General features: G+C 36.5%; 1 protein-coding gene across 1 annotated transcript in view; it reads left to right on the top strand.

Annotated features, from left to right (window-relative positions):
* TMEM245 (transmembrane protein 245) overlaps nucleotides 1-17,517 on the top strand; it is a 53,228-nt gene that overhangs the window by 27,997 nt on the left and 7,714 nt on the right. Inside the window, 6 exon segments of the mRNA XM_037494215.2 lie at nucleotides 2,075-2,157; nucleotides 4,254-4,344; nucleotides 5,816-5,914; nucleotides 7,850-7,981; nucleotides 11,841-11,963; nucleotides 12,092-12,237. Of these exon segments, the coding sequence (XP_037350112.2) occupies nucleotides 2,075-2,157; nucleotides 4,254-4,344; nucleotides 5,816-5,914; nucleotides 7,850-7,981; nucleotides 11,841-11,963; nucleotides 12,092-12,237 (674 nt within the window).

Below are 17,517 nucleotides of genomic sequence, written 5' to 3'. Positions count from 1 at the left end.
CAATGTGCCAGCTTGGTGAAGTTCTTGGTCAAAACCCTCTTTCTGATTTAAGACTGCCATTTCTCCCCTGTATTCTCACAGAGTGGAGAGAAAGATCATCTCTCTTGTGCTTATAAGGGCACAGATTTCATCATGAAGGCTCCACCCTCATGACCTAAGTTCCCAAAGGCTCTACCTCTTCTTAACCATGACATTGGTGTGAATTTCAGTCCATAACACCCCCTTTCATCAAAGAAAATTATTCTAAGTACAGCTAATTTTTTTTCTGTAGTGAGATCTCTTATTTTTATAATGTGTCTTAATCTTTCTTTTATATGAACTCTGCATCTCAAATTTTGATACGTTGTTTTCTAGGAATTATGAAGCTTACATGAAGACATAGATACGAAAAATTTTCATATAGTATTGTAGAGATATGGCAGTAACTGTTATCAATAGATAATCTCATGCAGCAATTTACTAAAGAATTGCATTGTTTCTTGAGAGTGATTCTCTCCTTCAAAGTCCTGTTCTCAGTCATTCTCAGCTTTAGTATGCCCTTAGTCTTATTTGTTACTAACAGACTGCTCTCCCTGACTCTGTGTCAGTCTCTATATAGTAATTATGTGGTTTTTGTATGTTAATCACTTATGGTCACATATAGACTATACAGATTTGTTTAGAAGCCTTTCATTGTTTTTGTCACATGTCTCCTGAACCTGCCACTGTGCTATCTTCCTTCTTGGAGAAACCCTTCATTAGTATCATCTTCCGTTTTCCTTTCTCCTCTCTCTTCTGCTCTTCTATTCCACTTTTCTTTCTTTGTCCCTTTGCAAGATAAGGTATTCTTGCTTGCCCATCTCAATAAGGTTCATCTTTCAAATCCTTTTTCTTTGTTCATCCTAGCCTCTTGTGAGCTTTTACTACCCTGAACCTGATTAACATGTATTACTGAACCACTTCTTGGTGGTTGAGGATTTATGTAAACTGAGCTTTGAAGAAAATTTACTGGCCATCTAATTCATTCTCTTGTCAGCCAACAAACACTTCATTCTCCAAAACATCTTGACAGTATCCAGTTGAATGTCTATGTAACTTATTAAAAACTGAATTCTAGATTGTCCCTAACTTTTTTGATCTTCTCAGACTCTGCCCATTCCGTTGAATGAACTCCATTCTTCATGCTCAGGTGTGAAGCCGCAATGATTTTATTGAACTTTTGATTATATTTCTCAGCTCTTACGATAGCTCAAGCAGGGGGTGGAAGTTTCTAATGTGAAGTGTCTGAGCATAACTTTTGCCAAAATCATTTGCTAACTGCTAAACTATGTGGGTTCAGTGAAAGCCCTTAGAGAGTTAGCCTTCCCCTCCCTCCCCCCTGCCTTTTCTTTAAAGATAAACTAAAAACATGGAGCAAATACATTAGTGCCAGGGAGGATAGAGTTAGCAGTTTGAGTACAGATAAGTAAATTGCTTATGAAACAAAATAGCAACAGCTCTCAGAGACAAACCAGAATTCATAGTTGCCACAACATATTTTTTTTTACATCCAATTGTTAAAGTTAAATTGTCCAGAGTTACTGGACATATATTGAAACACAAAATCGTAATTCGTACTCAGGAACAAAACACTGGATTGTTCCTCATTTTTGTATTCAGCAAGGTTAATTCTGAAATGCAGTTTCAGTTGGCTTGTTTAAGTCATGGACATTGCTCAATAGCTTTTTTAACTGTTAAGTCTCATGTTGCCTTATAGTTCCATAAGTTCATGTAGTGTTGATAGTGCTTTTATATATAGATACACACCCTGTATATGCACACATATGTGTACTAAATTTATATATGTGGCTATGTGTCAATATTTATACATTTCTAGTAACATTTTTCCCCCTTAAATTGTTGAACTTCTTGAAGGTAGGGAGCTCTCATGTACTTTCAGTTTCCACAGTATATGTCAAATGATATCATGTATATTGTTCAGAGGAAGTTTCTAAATTAATTGAAAGTAACATGTGTAATTATTTGACTGTAAAATCACTGTTTCAATAAATAGTATAGAAAAATAATTTTTGTCCTCTCCTTGTCTATATTACAGGTACATCAAGAAAGTGTACATATGATTGAAGTCACAAGCAGTTTGATTAATGAAACTCTAGCAAATCACCCTGAGTGGGCAAAGTAAGAATATTGTTTGACAAAAATAGAAATGGCTGACTTAGGTTCCATATCTGTGTGTGTTCTCACAGTAATCAGTAAGATTTATTTTCAGGCCTAATAGACATTTGTTAGTTATTAAATATCTATACACATGTCTCTGTGAGTCCTCACACTTTTGAGTGACATTACTCAATTTGTTAATTTTTTTTAACACTACTGGACATAATTTTCCCATAAGAATGTAGAACCATATATTCATATGGTTCATATGGTTCATATATTCATATATGGTCCCTTGAAACCATTAGTGAATCCATTAATACTAGAATAATTTATTTTTTTATTTTTTTTTTTTATAGAGGCATGTTTTTATTTATTTATTATTTATTTGTTTGTTTGTTTTTTGTTTATACATGCACTGGGTACAGTCAGAAGCACGGGAGGGTGAGAGAATTCACCAGAGCCAGAGCGGGGAGCAGAGCAGGCAGAAGGACCGAAGTACACTGCTGAGGGGAGCAGCGGGCGGCAGGAGAGGTCTGCGCGCCATGTGGGACCCTCCTCCGGTGGCCGGGGAGCAGCCGGGGATCGAACTGGCGCCGCAGAGGCCGCGGGCAGCTTCGCAACCCAGCGCTCAACCGCTGCGCCACCGGGGAGGCCCAATACTAGAATAATTTAATTTAATTTCTCCTAGATCCTGTCTATTTAGAGATCTAAACTTGTTCATATACTGTAAGGTTATTACATTTGTAAGCTACTCTAAAATTTTGTTTTGCTGAGGAATATTTGAACTGAGTATTTGCTAAAAAAAAAAAAAAAAGCTTCACATTTTAATTTTATTTGGAGTATAGAATGAACTGGTTAATATTAAAGATTCAAACTGTTATCATTTGACATTCTGCTTTTTAATTTCTCAGACATGTCTTTTCTCTGGCTAAGGACCACCATTTTCCTAGGCGTCATTACTCCCATGGCTGCCTCTGGCAGTTCCCTTTCTCCTTATGATTGTTTTATGTACACATATATGATCAATTTATCACTTCTGACCTCTGTATAAATCACCAGTATTCATAGCTGTTATGAATTGAGGATATTGCACGTTTGACTAGACTCACTGTCTCCCACATGCCAGGTTTGTAGCATATTTGGACCTTAGTCTTGCCATGGTCTTCGGCATCACTCATGAAGAACTGAAATTAGAACTGTCAGATTTGTGAATGTTAGCAGCTCTAGTAAACAGCAGTGTGAGGAGAATCAGAACATGTGAAACTCTTTTTCTCCTTTGGGTAACACTGGGTATGTATAGCATGTTATTAAGGCCGATGAAGCAGCCCAGTTAGTAAACAGAAAAATGGGGATGCCACCTCTCACTGTACAAGGAGTCAAGCTTGTAGATTGCAGTTCCTTGTACATCTGGAACTCTGCTCAGGAGTTCTCACATCTTAAAAGTGGGTAAAATATTTAAAACCATGATTTATCCTTTATTTCCTTCCTCAATTCTTTACTTTCTTAGATCAGTGATTCTCAAATTTTAGCATGCATTAGAGTCACCTGCAGGACTTCTTAAGCTACAGATTGCTGGACCCTAACCCAGAGTTTCCTTTTTTATATATCTGGGTTGGGCTTAAGAATTAGCATTTTAACAGGTTTCTAAGCACTTAAAAAAAAAAAAAAACTGAAGTAGTGTTGCCTTAGAATATTATACATTGGGGGTGCCTATCATTGAAAATCAACATGTGTATCTACTATCCCAAGCAGTTCTGATACTACTGGTCTGAGGACCACACTTGGAGATGCACTGCCCCAGTTGCTGACTATCCCAGTGTCCCAGAACAACTTCCTCTGGAGCTGAATAAGACAGAGAAACCAGGCAGAACAGAATGAAAGGGAGATTGTAGGGAAAGTGGGCTAAAAACTAAAGAAAGCTTGAAGGGAAAGGCTGAATATTCGATTCAGACCAGTTAGGCCTGGAAGTCAAGGATTCCTTCTTGTGATTCATTTGTATCTTTGTGGTGACTGGTCATCAATTTGTTAGTTGCTGATTTTTAAATATGTTAAATTTCAAGAGTTATTGGTATAGTACACTAAAGGTGTACATTTCTTTCTTCATTTTAATTTAGTTGGCTTCCCGAGGCTCAGGTAGTTCAAAGAGCCCTCAATTCTGCAGCTAACAATGTGTACCAATATGGACGAGAGTGGATAACCCATAAGGTAAGGAAAGAACCTCTTTTTGTGGCTTTTTTTGGGGCAGGTTCTTCATTGGTAGTGACTTCTTCCTTTGATAAAGCGTAAGTGGAGATTCTGTTTAGAATAGTTCCTGTTTTTGAAATAGGAATCTTTAAGTGAATAAGCAACAGATAATGAAATTAAAATTTCTGTATGATCATATTAAATAGTGCTGGTAGCCTGAACAATATTGAAGTTGGTCATTTGCTTCATGTTCAAAATAGAGCCAGTTCTTTATTTCTGCAGTAGGATAGAATGATCACTAAGCTAGGGTGTTCAAATAAGACTTTGGGGGAGAAACGGTATTAGCACATATTAAATTTTATTATCCAGTTTCTAGTTTATTTCCATTAATCTTTTCAAGAAAACTAGTAGTCTGAATTATTTTGCCTATTGTGCAGTTGAGGAAACAGACTCTGAAAGGCTACGAATGTTCCTGGTGTTGATGTAGTAAATTGCATACTGTGGTTTCATACTGCAGACCAGATCCAAATCCTTACTTTCTATCATCGTATGCTAGAAGTATGAACTTGAAACTGTGTTGAGTATTTAATGTGGCACTTGAGATAAATCTGAAGGAATGATAAGTCTTAGGTGAATAAAGGGCAGAGTATATTTTAACAAGAGGTGTTTATCTGAGAGAGCAGTGTGCTTGAGGAGGTGCTTATGACCTTTGTGAAAGGAAAATGATAGAGGAAAAGATATAATTAGCAGAGTTAAGGATCAGACTCCATGATAGAGTTATGATATCCTTCCCCCACACTTCAGTATTGCCTATGGAATAAAAGGTAATTAGAAGTTTTAATATGTTGAAGTAATTAGGATCATGTAGGGATTGACCATCCACACAGCGTATGTCATGGTAGTGATTAAATAATACCAGAAGTTCACAAATTGATGTTTATCTTTTCAAAACTATGTTTAATATCACTACATGTTAAAAATTGGGGTAAGATGCTACAGTGAGTAACCTTTCTCTAAGTTATCTTGTCTCACTGTACTTAATTCCCATGAGGTATGAAGCCAGTCTGATCAGTCATAACTCTGCCACTTGATACCTCTCAGCAAGCTAAGGGAAATATTTGTGTTTATAGCTAAGGTCTTAAATTTAGCTTATAGTACTATGGTAATTTTTAAAATAGTGATACCTGTAGCATGAGACTTCTGTATGATGGATTGGCATTGGAGCTCATGGAAAAGATTTTTCTCTCGTTGGATAAAATTAGATCATGATATCATTTTTTCCTTTCTCTGTAACTTGAAGCTGCTCTCTTAGAGACCCAGGAACAGAGAAGAGATGAAAAAAAGGCAAGGAAATTTACTGGAAATGTTGGGAAGTTTGAGAGGAATATAATGTGGCTAGAGGCAGTTACATAGATTGATTTGGAACAAGTGTAAAGACCCAGCATGTATTAATATTACTGAATTGTTAACTGAAATATTATTTCTGTTCCAGCTTCATAAAATTCTTGGTGATAAGATGAATAATACTGCTGTAATTGAAAAGCAAGTGCTAGAACTTTGGGACAGATTGTATCATTCTTGGTTTGTAAAGGTAAGTTATTTTAGCTGAGTATTTTAGTTGTAAACTAATAAAGTTCTTTTATTTTGGAGACTCATTGACCAGATAGAATAGCACTAATACTTGGATTTCATTTTTTGAAATTCTTAAGCTTTGAAGTCTTAAACCTCAGATCATTAGAAGGCAGCGTTTTTCACTTACTGTGAATTAATGGTTAATCTTCATGATGGAACCTACCAATCTCTCTGGTGTATCATTATCCTCTCCTCTGTTCATTATCCATTAGGCTAGCTCTTTGCAGTAAAAATGTAGTGCACACCACACAAGTAATGTTATTTTCCTACTGGCTACCTGCAGACTAAAATAAACAGGTGAAATTCATCTTTAACAGTATATTTTTATTAGCACAATATACCTAATATATTATCATTTCAGTATGTAACCAATAGAAAAAAAGTTATATGAGTTATTTTGTAAATATATTTTTTCATACTAAGTCTTTAAAATCTGCTGTATGTTTTGCACTAATAATACATCTCAATTTTTGGACTAGACATTTTGAGTGCTTAGTATCCACGTGTAGTTAGTGTCTACTGTTTTGGACAGTGCCACTTGATATTGAGTACTTTTCCCTTTGAGGAAGTGAAAATTTAGAGATCTTTATTTTAAATCAGCCCTGTATGCTGCATATACTGAATGACTCTTACTTCAGAAATTATGATGGAAAATGATACCATTTTCCACTTAGTATGAAATTGAGGTTTTGAAAACATCTGGTTGTGCAGTCAGTGCCTTGCCCTGGATTTGACCACAAGCCCTGTGGCCCATCAGAATCTGTGCTGTGGAAGATGCCCATCCAGTTGGGAAGGAGGTAGAGAGCGGGCCATGGTTGGTGATGATTTTTCAAGGGAAAAAATGGACCATATAAAAGGAGAGAAGGAAAATATAAAAATCTCTTAACTTGGGGCAGAGGTCTCAATTTTTAATTTGAATTTATTGTTTAATGACCTGTTGGGAATTTGTTTTCTTGCCCTGGGATAAGTGGAGGGGTGTGTGTGTGTGTTGGGTTTTGTGGGTTTCAAAGATTGGGAATTAAATTAAGCTAATTGGGAAAATCTAGGAAGAGTATAGTGTATTTGATCCTACCTGGTGGAGAACCAGACAATTGGAAAGGTGGTATCTATTTCCTCTGGTAACTCTGGGGCTTCTGTTTACCAGCAAACAGCATTTACTATTCTTCATCCTTTTTGAGCTTCATTTTAGGCTTAAGGAGGTCAGTATTTTAAAAACATAGGTTTATAAGTGGTTAAAGTACATTGCTTTCTTTTACTAGGACCAAATGTCTTTCTATACTGCATAATGAAGATTAATACTCACTAGGCTATTAGCAAAGTGGAACACATATAAACTTAACAATTTATCTGTATTTCTGCTTGCCTATCCACTCGCTTTTATTCACATCTCTTTCAAATTTAGTTACTCATGCATTCTTGCCAGTGGAACTCTTTCACATGGATGAGTTAGCATCCTCCCCCATTCTTGTTTCTTTTTCATATTATTCTCTCCCACCTCTATTGTATGTGGAAAATTCATAAGGGAGGTGAGGAAAGGAGGATAAAGTAAAAGAAGTGGGAAACCAGAAGAAGGTAGAAGGGCTAAGGAGCAAAAAAAAAAAAAAAAAGATGTAAGTAAACACTGTGGTTTTGTACAGTTGTATATCTTGAAGAATATGGTTTTCACAAACATTTAGGGAGGAAGCAGTTGGCTAGGCTGAGGCATGCTAACTAGGATATAAACAGCAAGATAGTACATTTCATGTGTTTGGTTGGAGTTTTATTTCATTTTTTAAATAATACCATTTTCTTTCCTTGTGAGTACTTAATAGTGTTTCAGTGGGCCTAAAACAAAAAGGTTACTTGCTTTTTTTATTCTTTAAGATGGCAATTTCATCTCTGTTTTATTCCATAGAACATTACACACTCAGGAAGACACAGAGGACACAAGATGCACATAAGTCGTCAGAACAGCTGGCTGGGAGACATCCTGGACTGGCAGGATATTGCTTCCTTTGTTCACGAGAACATCGAGACTTTTCTTTCGGTAAAAAATAGTCTTTCTGGTTCAACCAAACTTGGAAATAAAGCAGAAACCCCAATTCCTAGTTTTCTTCACACTTAGAGGCCTTTAGTTACCATGTTTTTAATATATGACATTTGCAGTTTTGAAAATTGTCAATACTCAGAGGGCGCCTCAAATGTTCTTCCCAGATGCCTCTACTGTGGTTGAAGAATGCGAGCATTACTTTGGCTCTCAGATTCTCATATATGGATGTCCTCTTCCCCTAAGGCTGAGCAGAATGTCCCTAGCTAGACAGCGAGGAAGGGAGCTATCTATTTAGTGCAAATGAGCTTTTGTAATGGAACTATGGTTCCAGTTGCAGTAGCGAGACTGCATAGGACCACTCAAAATCCTAGCTTGTTTTGTTCTCATGTACCACCCACCTCTGCCTTGTTTTCTAGAGGATGAAAGGCAGCAACAAAGAGCTTGCAGCATTGATAAGTTTAGCCAACTCTTCATTCCATGGTGTGTCTTGAGAGTGTCTTGGCATGTGGCTTTTCACCTAGATGAGAATTTTCTTGAGAATAAACTTGTGACTTTCACCAATTTTATAAAAATTGAGGTTGCAGTGCTAGGTTTTTTAAAATTTAATTTTTATCAAAATAATAGATGGCATAGCTGAAAAGTAAAAAATACTTTAAGATTTTTAGTAAAAAATAGTGCTGTATTCCATGCTTCTCCACTTCATCTTACTCCCCAGAAAAAAAACATCAATTTCTCTAACTTTCTTGGGTTGTTTACATTTCTAAAATAATGTTTGTGCTGGGCCTCCCTGGTGGCGCAGGGGTTAAGACGCAACCTATGAAGAAATCCACAGCCACTGCAGCACAAGTTCCATTCCTGGCCAGCCAGGGAGAAACCCACATGGTGGGACAGATCTCTCCTGTCTTGCCCGCTGCTCCCCTCAGCAGTGTACTTCAGTCCGTCTGCCTGTTCTGTTCCCCACTCTGTCTCTGGTGAATTCTCTCACTGTCCCCCCCCCCCCACCACCACCGTGCATCTCTGGCCTGTACCCCAATTCTTGTATAAAAATAAATAAATGTTTAAAAAAAAATAATGTTTGTGCTGTCCCATCATGGTTTTGCAGTTTTAGACATTATCTTTTTTTTTTTTTAAAGATTTATTTATTTATGCATACAAGAGCTGGGGTGCAGGCCAGAGATGCAGTGGTGTGAGAGGATTCACCAGAGACAGAGTGGGCAGACAGACTGAAATACACTGATGAGAGGAGCAGCGGGCGAGACAGGAGAGGTCTGCTTCACCAAGTGGGTTGCTCCCTGGCTGGCCTTAACCCTTTCGCCACCAGGGAGGCCCCTAGACATTATCTTTTGGCTTCCTAATACGGAGGGCGGGATAGAGATGTGGCTTGTTTTACAAGTCCCTCAGTCTTCCTTCTACCTCCCTTGTGGGTTTCTTTCCCACTCCTTTGCTCCTGTCTCACTTTTACACTCACGCTGTCCCTTCCTTCCATTCACCTAATATAGTTACAACAGTTTGGGATGAGATCTAGAAATTCTTGTTTTTCAGTTTTAGGAATTTTTTTAATGTTATGTTTTTGATACTCACTTCTGTTTTATTTAGTCTAGTGGTTCTCAAAATTTTTGGTCTGAAGACTCGAAAGAGCTTTAATTATGTGGGTTATAGTATTGCTATATGTTATATTAACAATCTGAGAATTTTTAGGCTACTCATCAATTGTTAAAAAATATTACATGTTAACATAAAGAACATGTTTTCTGTGTCTGAAAAATTTTCCAAAATAAACAAAATTTGATTTAGTGAGACAGTGCCTTTCTTTCACATTTTTGCAAATCTGTATAATGTATGGATTTGCATATCTTCTGCATTCATTCTGTTGGAATTTATTGTGTTGATTGAAGTATTTGAAAAATATCCAGCCTCATACATATATGTATTGGAAATGAGAGAATGCTTTTAATAACTTTTTCAGATAATTGTGGCTAGTCTTCTTTGATACTATACCAAAATTCAATGAATGGGATTTCTTAGAGGTTAGTTGCAGTGTGGAATTGGAAACTTTATCTGTGAACTTTTTGTATTCTCTTATGTTAAAGTCTGTTGATCCAGCTTGGTTAAGAATGGGTCTTTTACTCTTGTAATATCCTGGTGATTTGGAATATGGGTTCACTAATTGCTGTATACCTTCTAAATATTGACAGATTTTGTTATACATTATAAAAAAAAAATCACAGTTTGTATCATCACCTATCTTATCAAAAAATATTTTAAGAAGCTGACTGATCAATCTTTCATTCCTGCCATTATTCTTATAGTACTCAATGACTCTTTGTATTCTGAACCTTCTTCCTAATCTCCTTGGGTACACAGTAAGTTTGACTATTGTTGCCAGTCTAACAATTACAAGAGGGTATTTCCTATCAGTATGACCCAAGAGCAATTTAAAAATTTTTTTGATTAAAAATTCCAAAATAACTGATGCCCCCAAAAGAATGCTTGTCAAAATCACAAGTAAGGGCATTGTTGGTTTGTTTCTTGGAATCAGTGGCATTATTCATTCATTCTTTATTCCACAAGGTCAAACAGTCAAGCATGCATATTTTTGTAGGCATTGTGGTGCATTTTCTAGAATTTTATGTAAGGAGTTTTTGTAAGTGAAAATAGCCTGTCAAAGTTCTCTTACGAAGACTGAACTGAGGTTTGCAAGAAATGCCGAGGATAACAAAATAAGCCTTTTATCATGACACATTTGAGGTAGGAAAGGAATGGACAGGCCTTTCATAGAACAGACGGTATAACTTGAACATATGACAAAACCCAGAACTGCTATTTTGAAAAGGACACCAAAATAAAATTAGACTTTGGGCTTTCTGGTCCCAGCTCTAGTTTTACTTATTAGCTTTATGTACTTGGACGAGTTTTAAAAAATCTCTGAGCTATAGTTAGACTAAAGATGGTAACGTCTTTCCTCTTAGCGTTGTTGTGAGGTTGATGGGAGCATCCTAAAAACTGAAGGAGGGTGCTCTTCTGATCAATGTGTTTTCATGTTTTTTTCTTATGAGAAAGGATAGTTCACTTTAGAAGATTAGAACAGATGTTATCATGAGGGAATTTAAGTTCATCAAGAGATAGGAAATGAAAACATGTAGGTGTGCTGTAGATATTATACATCTTCCTTTAGTAATGTTTAGCATATATTAATAACATTCATTTTATATCTGTTTCTGGTAGATGTGCAGGTGATGAATCAACTGAACTTAGTAGGTCCTCATATAATAGTTGTCATCTTATCTGAGCAAAGATTTTCAGCTGCAGAGCTCTGCCCTTAATCCTATATATGCCTTTCTTTTATTGTTGATTTTAGTGAAGCCATTGAAGTGATGCTTTTGTATTTGTAGATGAATCTTTTGAGTTGGAGGTTGCAAGGGATGGGGGAAATACCTAGTAAGACAAATGCTAGAATTTCATGACCTGCACTTGTGTTTCTACAAGCTAAATATAATCACAGGTTGCATTATGGTTTACTTTTCTGTACATATTTTTTCTATGCATACCTTTTTTACATAATTATGCTAAATACAAAATTTTGGTCCTTTTTTTAAATTTAGCATTGTATCATAAAATATTTTTGTTATTAATAGTTATTCTTAATGGTTGCCTAATATTATTTGGATTTGATTCACCCAAATTCACTTAATCTTTCTAGTCAGCATTCAGACGTCTTTAGATGACTTTTGTTTGTTTGTTTCATTTAAAATAATACTCAGTTCTTGTCTTTTCAGCTTATGGCATTGTATTAGCACTAGCTAGCTATAGAAACCTCTCTCCTGAGGTTCTAATATTCAGCTTTCCCTCCTGTTAGATCTTAGAGTCTCTGTGGATTGTTATGAGCCGCAATGTGAGCCTGCTTTTTACCACTGTCACGACGCTCCTGACCATCGTCTTCTACAGCGGGACTGCCCTTCTCAATTTTGTGCTGTCTCTGGTATGTACATGGTGATAGGCACACGTCATGTCCTATTCCACAGCAAAGCGTGTTTTTGGCTCCTTTTGTTTCCTTTCTGTAATTTTCAGATGTGATTTTTTTAGGAGACGTTGTCCTTTGTTTTGCAGATAATTTTCCTGACCACGCTATTTTATCTATTAAGTTCCAGTGATGAGTACTACAAGCCAGTGAAGTGGGTGATAAGTCTGACACCACTCTCTCAGCCAGGTCCTTCCTCTAATATTATTGGCCAATCTGTGGAAGAAGCTATCAGGTAGGGATAAGATTTATACTCTTCTTCCTTCCTTCAGAAACTGTTTTTCATGAGAAGCCTCATTTCTGTCTTGACCTGCCTAGTAATAGCTTAAACTAAATAATATGATGAACATTGGTATTCTTAATTTTTTTTTTACTTCCTCCTGAGAGAATAATACGAGCAGTGCAAATGTTAAGAAAAAAAAATTCAGAGCAGTTTCAATAATCTACTCTCAAGTCTGTGATTCACAGGGATTTAATGGCTGCCTCCATTGGCTTTTCATGTATAGACTCTTGCTTTAGCTCCTGTTTTATGTCACTTGCTCAGGAAAATCCCCTCTTGTGCCACATTACTCCTCACTTCTCAGAACCCTCCTCTCTCAGGAATTCTAGGTTTGTTCAGGGAGGAGAGTATACCTTCCTATTTCTTCCTCTCTCCTGCAGCCTATGCAGAGGCTATGTCCTCTGCAAAGGGTAGGTTGGATACAAGCTGTAAACTTTTTGGTTATCTCCAAGTTGTAGTCTCTCTATGCATCTCAGATTCTGACCAGAACTTTCCATCAGTCATGCCTTCTGAGGTTCATGCACTGCCTCATGGCTTCTCAATAAGATGATTCTCCAGCTTTACTGGCTCCTGGTCCCTTTTCTCTTCATCATTTCAGGTATTGGAGACCAGCCCAGGCCTAGCTCAGCCACTCCCCCAAACCTTGTCCCTTGTTCCTTTTAACTCATTAATAAGACTATAATTTTTACTACTTATGAATAAGCTACTCACATTAAATCATTTTATACATTAGAGCTCCTTTTTCTAACAAGTTGTTAACCAGGTGGTTTTAAGCTTCTCTTAAATAGTGAATCTTTGACTGGCATTTATTTTTCACACACTTAAAAAAAAATACTACTTCTTGAAACTAGTCTGCCACAGAAATCTTGATATGATCCAATAATCCTGACTGGCTAATCTTGCCTAATTTTTCCCTGTATACATGTGACAGCTGGTGAGGATATCACTTTTATCTTTGGAAAAACCTCAGTTACATTCAAATAACATATATGTTACTAAAACAGTCTCTCTGAAATCTTTGTTATGTTTTCTCCTTATTACTGACAAGGCCTGAGTCATCTTAACACTATCTTACTTCCCTGATTAGACATTAATTAGGATTAAAAACTTTTTTTTGAAAAGCTCTTCACCCCCTAAGGTGCTCTCAGCATCATCCATCCATGTAAAGATTCCAGGTTTTGGGTGTATGTTAACTAATGTAACAGCTTCCGGGTGAAGCTGTCTTCTGGAAAGATTAGCTTATTGACTTTAGTGCCCTTTCTAGGCCTATGTGACCACTGCTTTTATCCTTATTGAGTAAATAAAATGATGAAAATTCTAGTAATATATGAACTTAAGTTGATCTAAGTGACATTTGTCTGACTCAAAAATGTCTATGGAAAGGCTCTACCAAAAAGGAAAAGTAACCTGCCTTCCTATTAGGATAAAGCTATTGAACCACCCGTATTAAAGGCTGGTTAACTAGAATCCTCTAGTTCAGCCAAGCCTTACAGAAAAATAGCTACTTTGTCCATAGAGAACTTCATAAAGATGGTACTTTATTTTTCGAAGGTAATCTCTAATAACACTCTTATTCCCATTGAAGTTTTTCTGTTTTCAAATTCTGGTTCTTGGATTTTCTTTTGTCCTATTTTCTTAGAGTGAACCACTTGCCAGCCATCATCTAAATGTCTGTCATTGAGCCATCTTTTTTTCCTACCAAATACGCTGTTTTAAACTTTTTAATATTGTTTGCTTGGAATTGGTAAGCAAAACTGTGATCTGCATCTCGGTTCAGCTGATTGAACATGCCCTTCTGCTATAGCAGAAGAAGCTGGTTGGGGGAGAAGATCATGAGATAAACTTGTGGTATTGTTAAAACTATTCAGATGGACACAAGAAGCTGGCAGCTAAAAATTTAGATTTTCCACTGGAGATAATTTAAGATTAGCACTGCTGTCATCTATGGAGATATGAGGAAATACATATCTTTTTATCAATACAAACTAGAGTTGCCTTCTTGGGCTTGCATACATTAATTATGCTCGATAATAGTAGCCCCTATCTTGGTTCCAAAGTATATTAGGGCAAAAATCTTTAGTTTAATCATTTTATTTTAATACAGAAAAATCTTTTAACAACTCTAAGTACCAGAACTATAATCCTAATGGTTACCAAAAATTGATAAATTTTTTCAAGTCTGAAAAATATGGTATAAACTTATGACCCACACCATTTTTCTAACCAATATTAAGTTAAATAAACTAAAATTTATAATTTTAGTTCACATTTATAAATTCAAGTCATACTTGGCAGTTGAAATCCTTTTTTTCTCTTTCTTTATTGGACTAAATTCAAGACACATCAAAAATGCGCAGATTTTATGTAGCTTCTTTTGAAGAAACTTCTTAAGCATATATGATAGCTGTGAGTTCTGGTTCTAAGAGCTCTTGTCAAATTTTGCATCCTGAAGGATTGTATTCAATATGGTGTATGTTTCTTCTTTTAGAAAGTTTTTAAGAGGAAAAATATCATACAAATCTTTATGAAAATCATTAGTGTTCTGAGAGTGCACTTAAGTCTGCAAATTATCTGTGATAAGTTTTATAAGCATCAGTCATTAGTTATCATCAGTGTTGCATTTAAGTAGAAATCATTAAACTCATTTTACATGGTCCATTAATAAGGTAAAAGTGGAATTTAAATTGGTGGTTAACTGCATGATCAGACAGTGAAAGCATCTTTGTTCTTCGTGCATTGTCTTCTGAAATATGTGGCTACTTTAAAATCACTGTCTTATTGAATTTTTGAAGCTTAATTTTTATTCTCAATTCTGAATAAGTATTCTTCTAAATTGAATACATTGGGTTTTCATTCATGAATTGTAGAGCTAGTGGCATGCCTCCTTGTCCCCAAACCATTTTACTCCCCTTAGAGCATGTTGTGTCCCGAATGTTTGCATCGCACCCTTCTTCCCTGATGCTCCCATTCTGCTTGCTCTGGTGGAGATATTGCACATTACTAAGTTGCATGTTGTCACGGCCTCAGTGCAATTTAGTGTGTGTGATATTTTCACATGAGTGCATGCACACGGGTATGGCTCTTGCTTGTGGAGTTACAGCTATTCAGTGTCAGTGGGTGAAAGTCCAGCTGATGAACTGGATGGGAGAGTGTGTGTACCGTGATATTTTCATATGGGAAAATGAACATGCTTCCCCCACTTTTGGAGAATTAGAAGACTTTGTACTAAAAATAATTATTGTTAAATCAGTCATTTAATCAATCACTAGTTCCGTTTTTGACTTTGAATGAATTAAGTGTCCATTGGAAAAAAATTCTCATGCATTTAAGACTATAAACAGTGTTGGTTTAAATTAATATATGTAAGGAAGAGTTTAAAGCTATTCTATAAGAAAATGTATTTTCATTTATTTGAAGAGATATCTCTCTTGACACTGTAACAGAGACAGAAGCTCTTGTGCATATTGGGGAAAATTAAATTAACTACAATTTTTAAATAACAAGGTCAGTAAATGCCTTTTAAACTACCTGATTAAAGGTGGGTCTAATAAACCTGAATCTTTCTAAGGAAAAATGACATTCAAAAACTCTTTTATATGTTTAACTTCTCATAATGATGTTCTCAGAGTTGTTAGATTCATTTTAATAGGCTTAGAATAGAATTAATATTGAGATACAAATATTTGCTATTTGCCTCTATAACTGAAACAACCTCTTGTTAATTTTTTAGTTAACAGTAGAGTAAACATTCATGTTAAACTATGTAGTAATGACATAAAAATGTTAATACTTCCAAGGACTCCAGACGATCTGTTGTGATGCTGTGGTTATATGTTGTCTGTGTGTGACCATTATTCCCAGTGGAATGGGAGGCTACCGTGCAAGCCGCCCCCGGGTCCCCTCAGCAGCATCCTAGGTCTGCGTGAACAGTGTGGCCATTTCCCTTTGGAATGGGAAATCCAGTGTCAACCAGCTTTCTGTACATTTTACAATGAAAATGGGCCACTCAGGCAGATGAGCCAGGAAAGAGGAAGGCAAGTACCTTCCCAAGAGAGGTTTGTAGTGAGCAAGAGAACTTGGGCTGCTTTCCCCAACTGGTAATTTTATATGCGGTGTCTCTGGAAGCTGGCATGTCCCTTTCCACTAGTCACTCTTTTCTTGAGGCGCAGTGTGTGGCAGGGAGGGTAAAAAACTGGTAAGTAAATAATCTCTTTTGTTTTCTGGAGGAATGACAGTCTCACAATATTCTTATTTCATCATTAGAAAGCGGGTAGAACCAGATAAGGACATGTTGGAAGGAGGCAGAATTTGATGTGGGGCTCTTTACTCTCCTTTTGTTTCTTAGGCACCTGCCTTCTACCCTTCTGTGGTCTAGGGTCCCATGCATTCTGAGGGCCTGACTATGATGTAACATTCTCTCCACTCCTCTCCTTGCTTCAAATCTCATTCCATTAAAAGTAGGGTTAGCTGATCAAATCCTGAGTTATCCGGATAGTTTTCTCTCACTCGGATAAAGAGCAACAATTATCTTTTGGTCAGAAATGAGAGAAGTAAAGCATTAGGTAGCTTGTGAAAGAGGAAGTTTTTCATACTAGAATTTATAAAGGGTAAAGACAGCTGGTTAAGAGGAATTAAAATCCTAACCAATCATTTGAAATCAATTCAAGCATCTATTGCTGAGGATATATATATATATATATATATATATCAGCAATTGATATCAGCAATTACAATTATTTACTATTTATTTATTATAACAATATACAATTATTTATATATATCCTCATATATATATATATATATATATATATATGGACAAGGTGTGGGCACACACCCCTTTAGTGCTCTACAGTGTAACTATACAATAGTGTTTATTCGGGGGAAAGCTAAAAGCAGGAAAAAATCTGATTGTGTGTGAATTTAGAGTTTTTATTTGCAGACAGGTATGATTAGATGGGGCCTGAATGAATTGGATGCACTATGATCTGCCTTCTAGTGGAGTAGGGGCCCTCCCCCAGAATGGTCTGCATATGGCTCAGGGGCAAGGAAACATCTACAGGACTAAGAGTGGAAGTTCTTTGAGTGAGTGAGAATGTCGCCCTCCTAGAAGGGGGGCACCTGCAACACAGTGGCTGATATCAATTTCCTCTTCCACTGAACCAGCTTGGCTGAGCAAAAGAAGGGATGTAAAGAGCCTCCAGAGTCGTCTAAATTTGATGTTCTTTTTATGGCTCT

Source organism: Talpa occidentalis, unplaced genomic scaffold (assembly GCF_014898055.3).
Source record: "Talpa occidentalis isolate TD23 unplaced genomic scaffold, MPIMG_talOcc4v2.1 talOcc4.7, whole genome shotgun sequence".
Lineage (NCBI taxonomy): Eukaryota > Metazoa > Chordata > Mammalia > Eulipotyphla > Talpidae > Talpa > Talpa occidentalis.
This window is presented reverse-complemented; position numbering and strand designations above follow the sequence as displayed.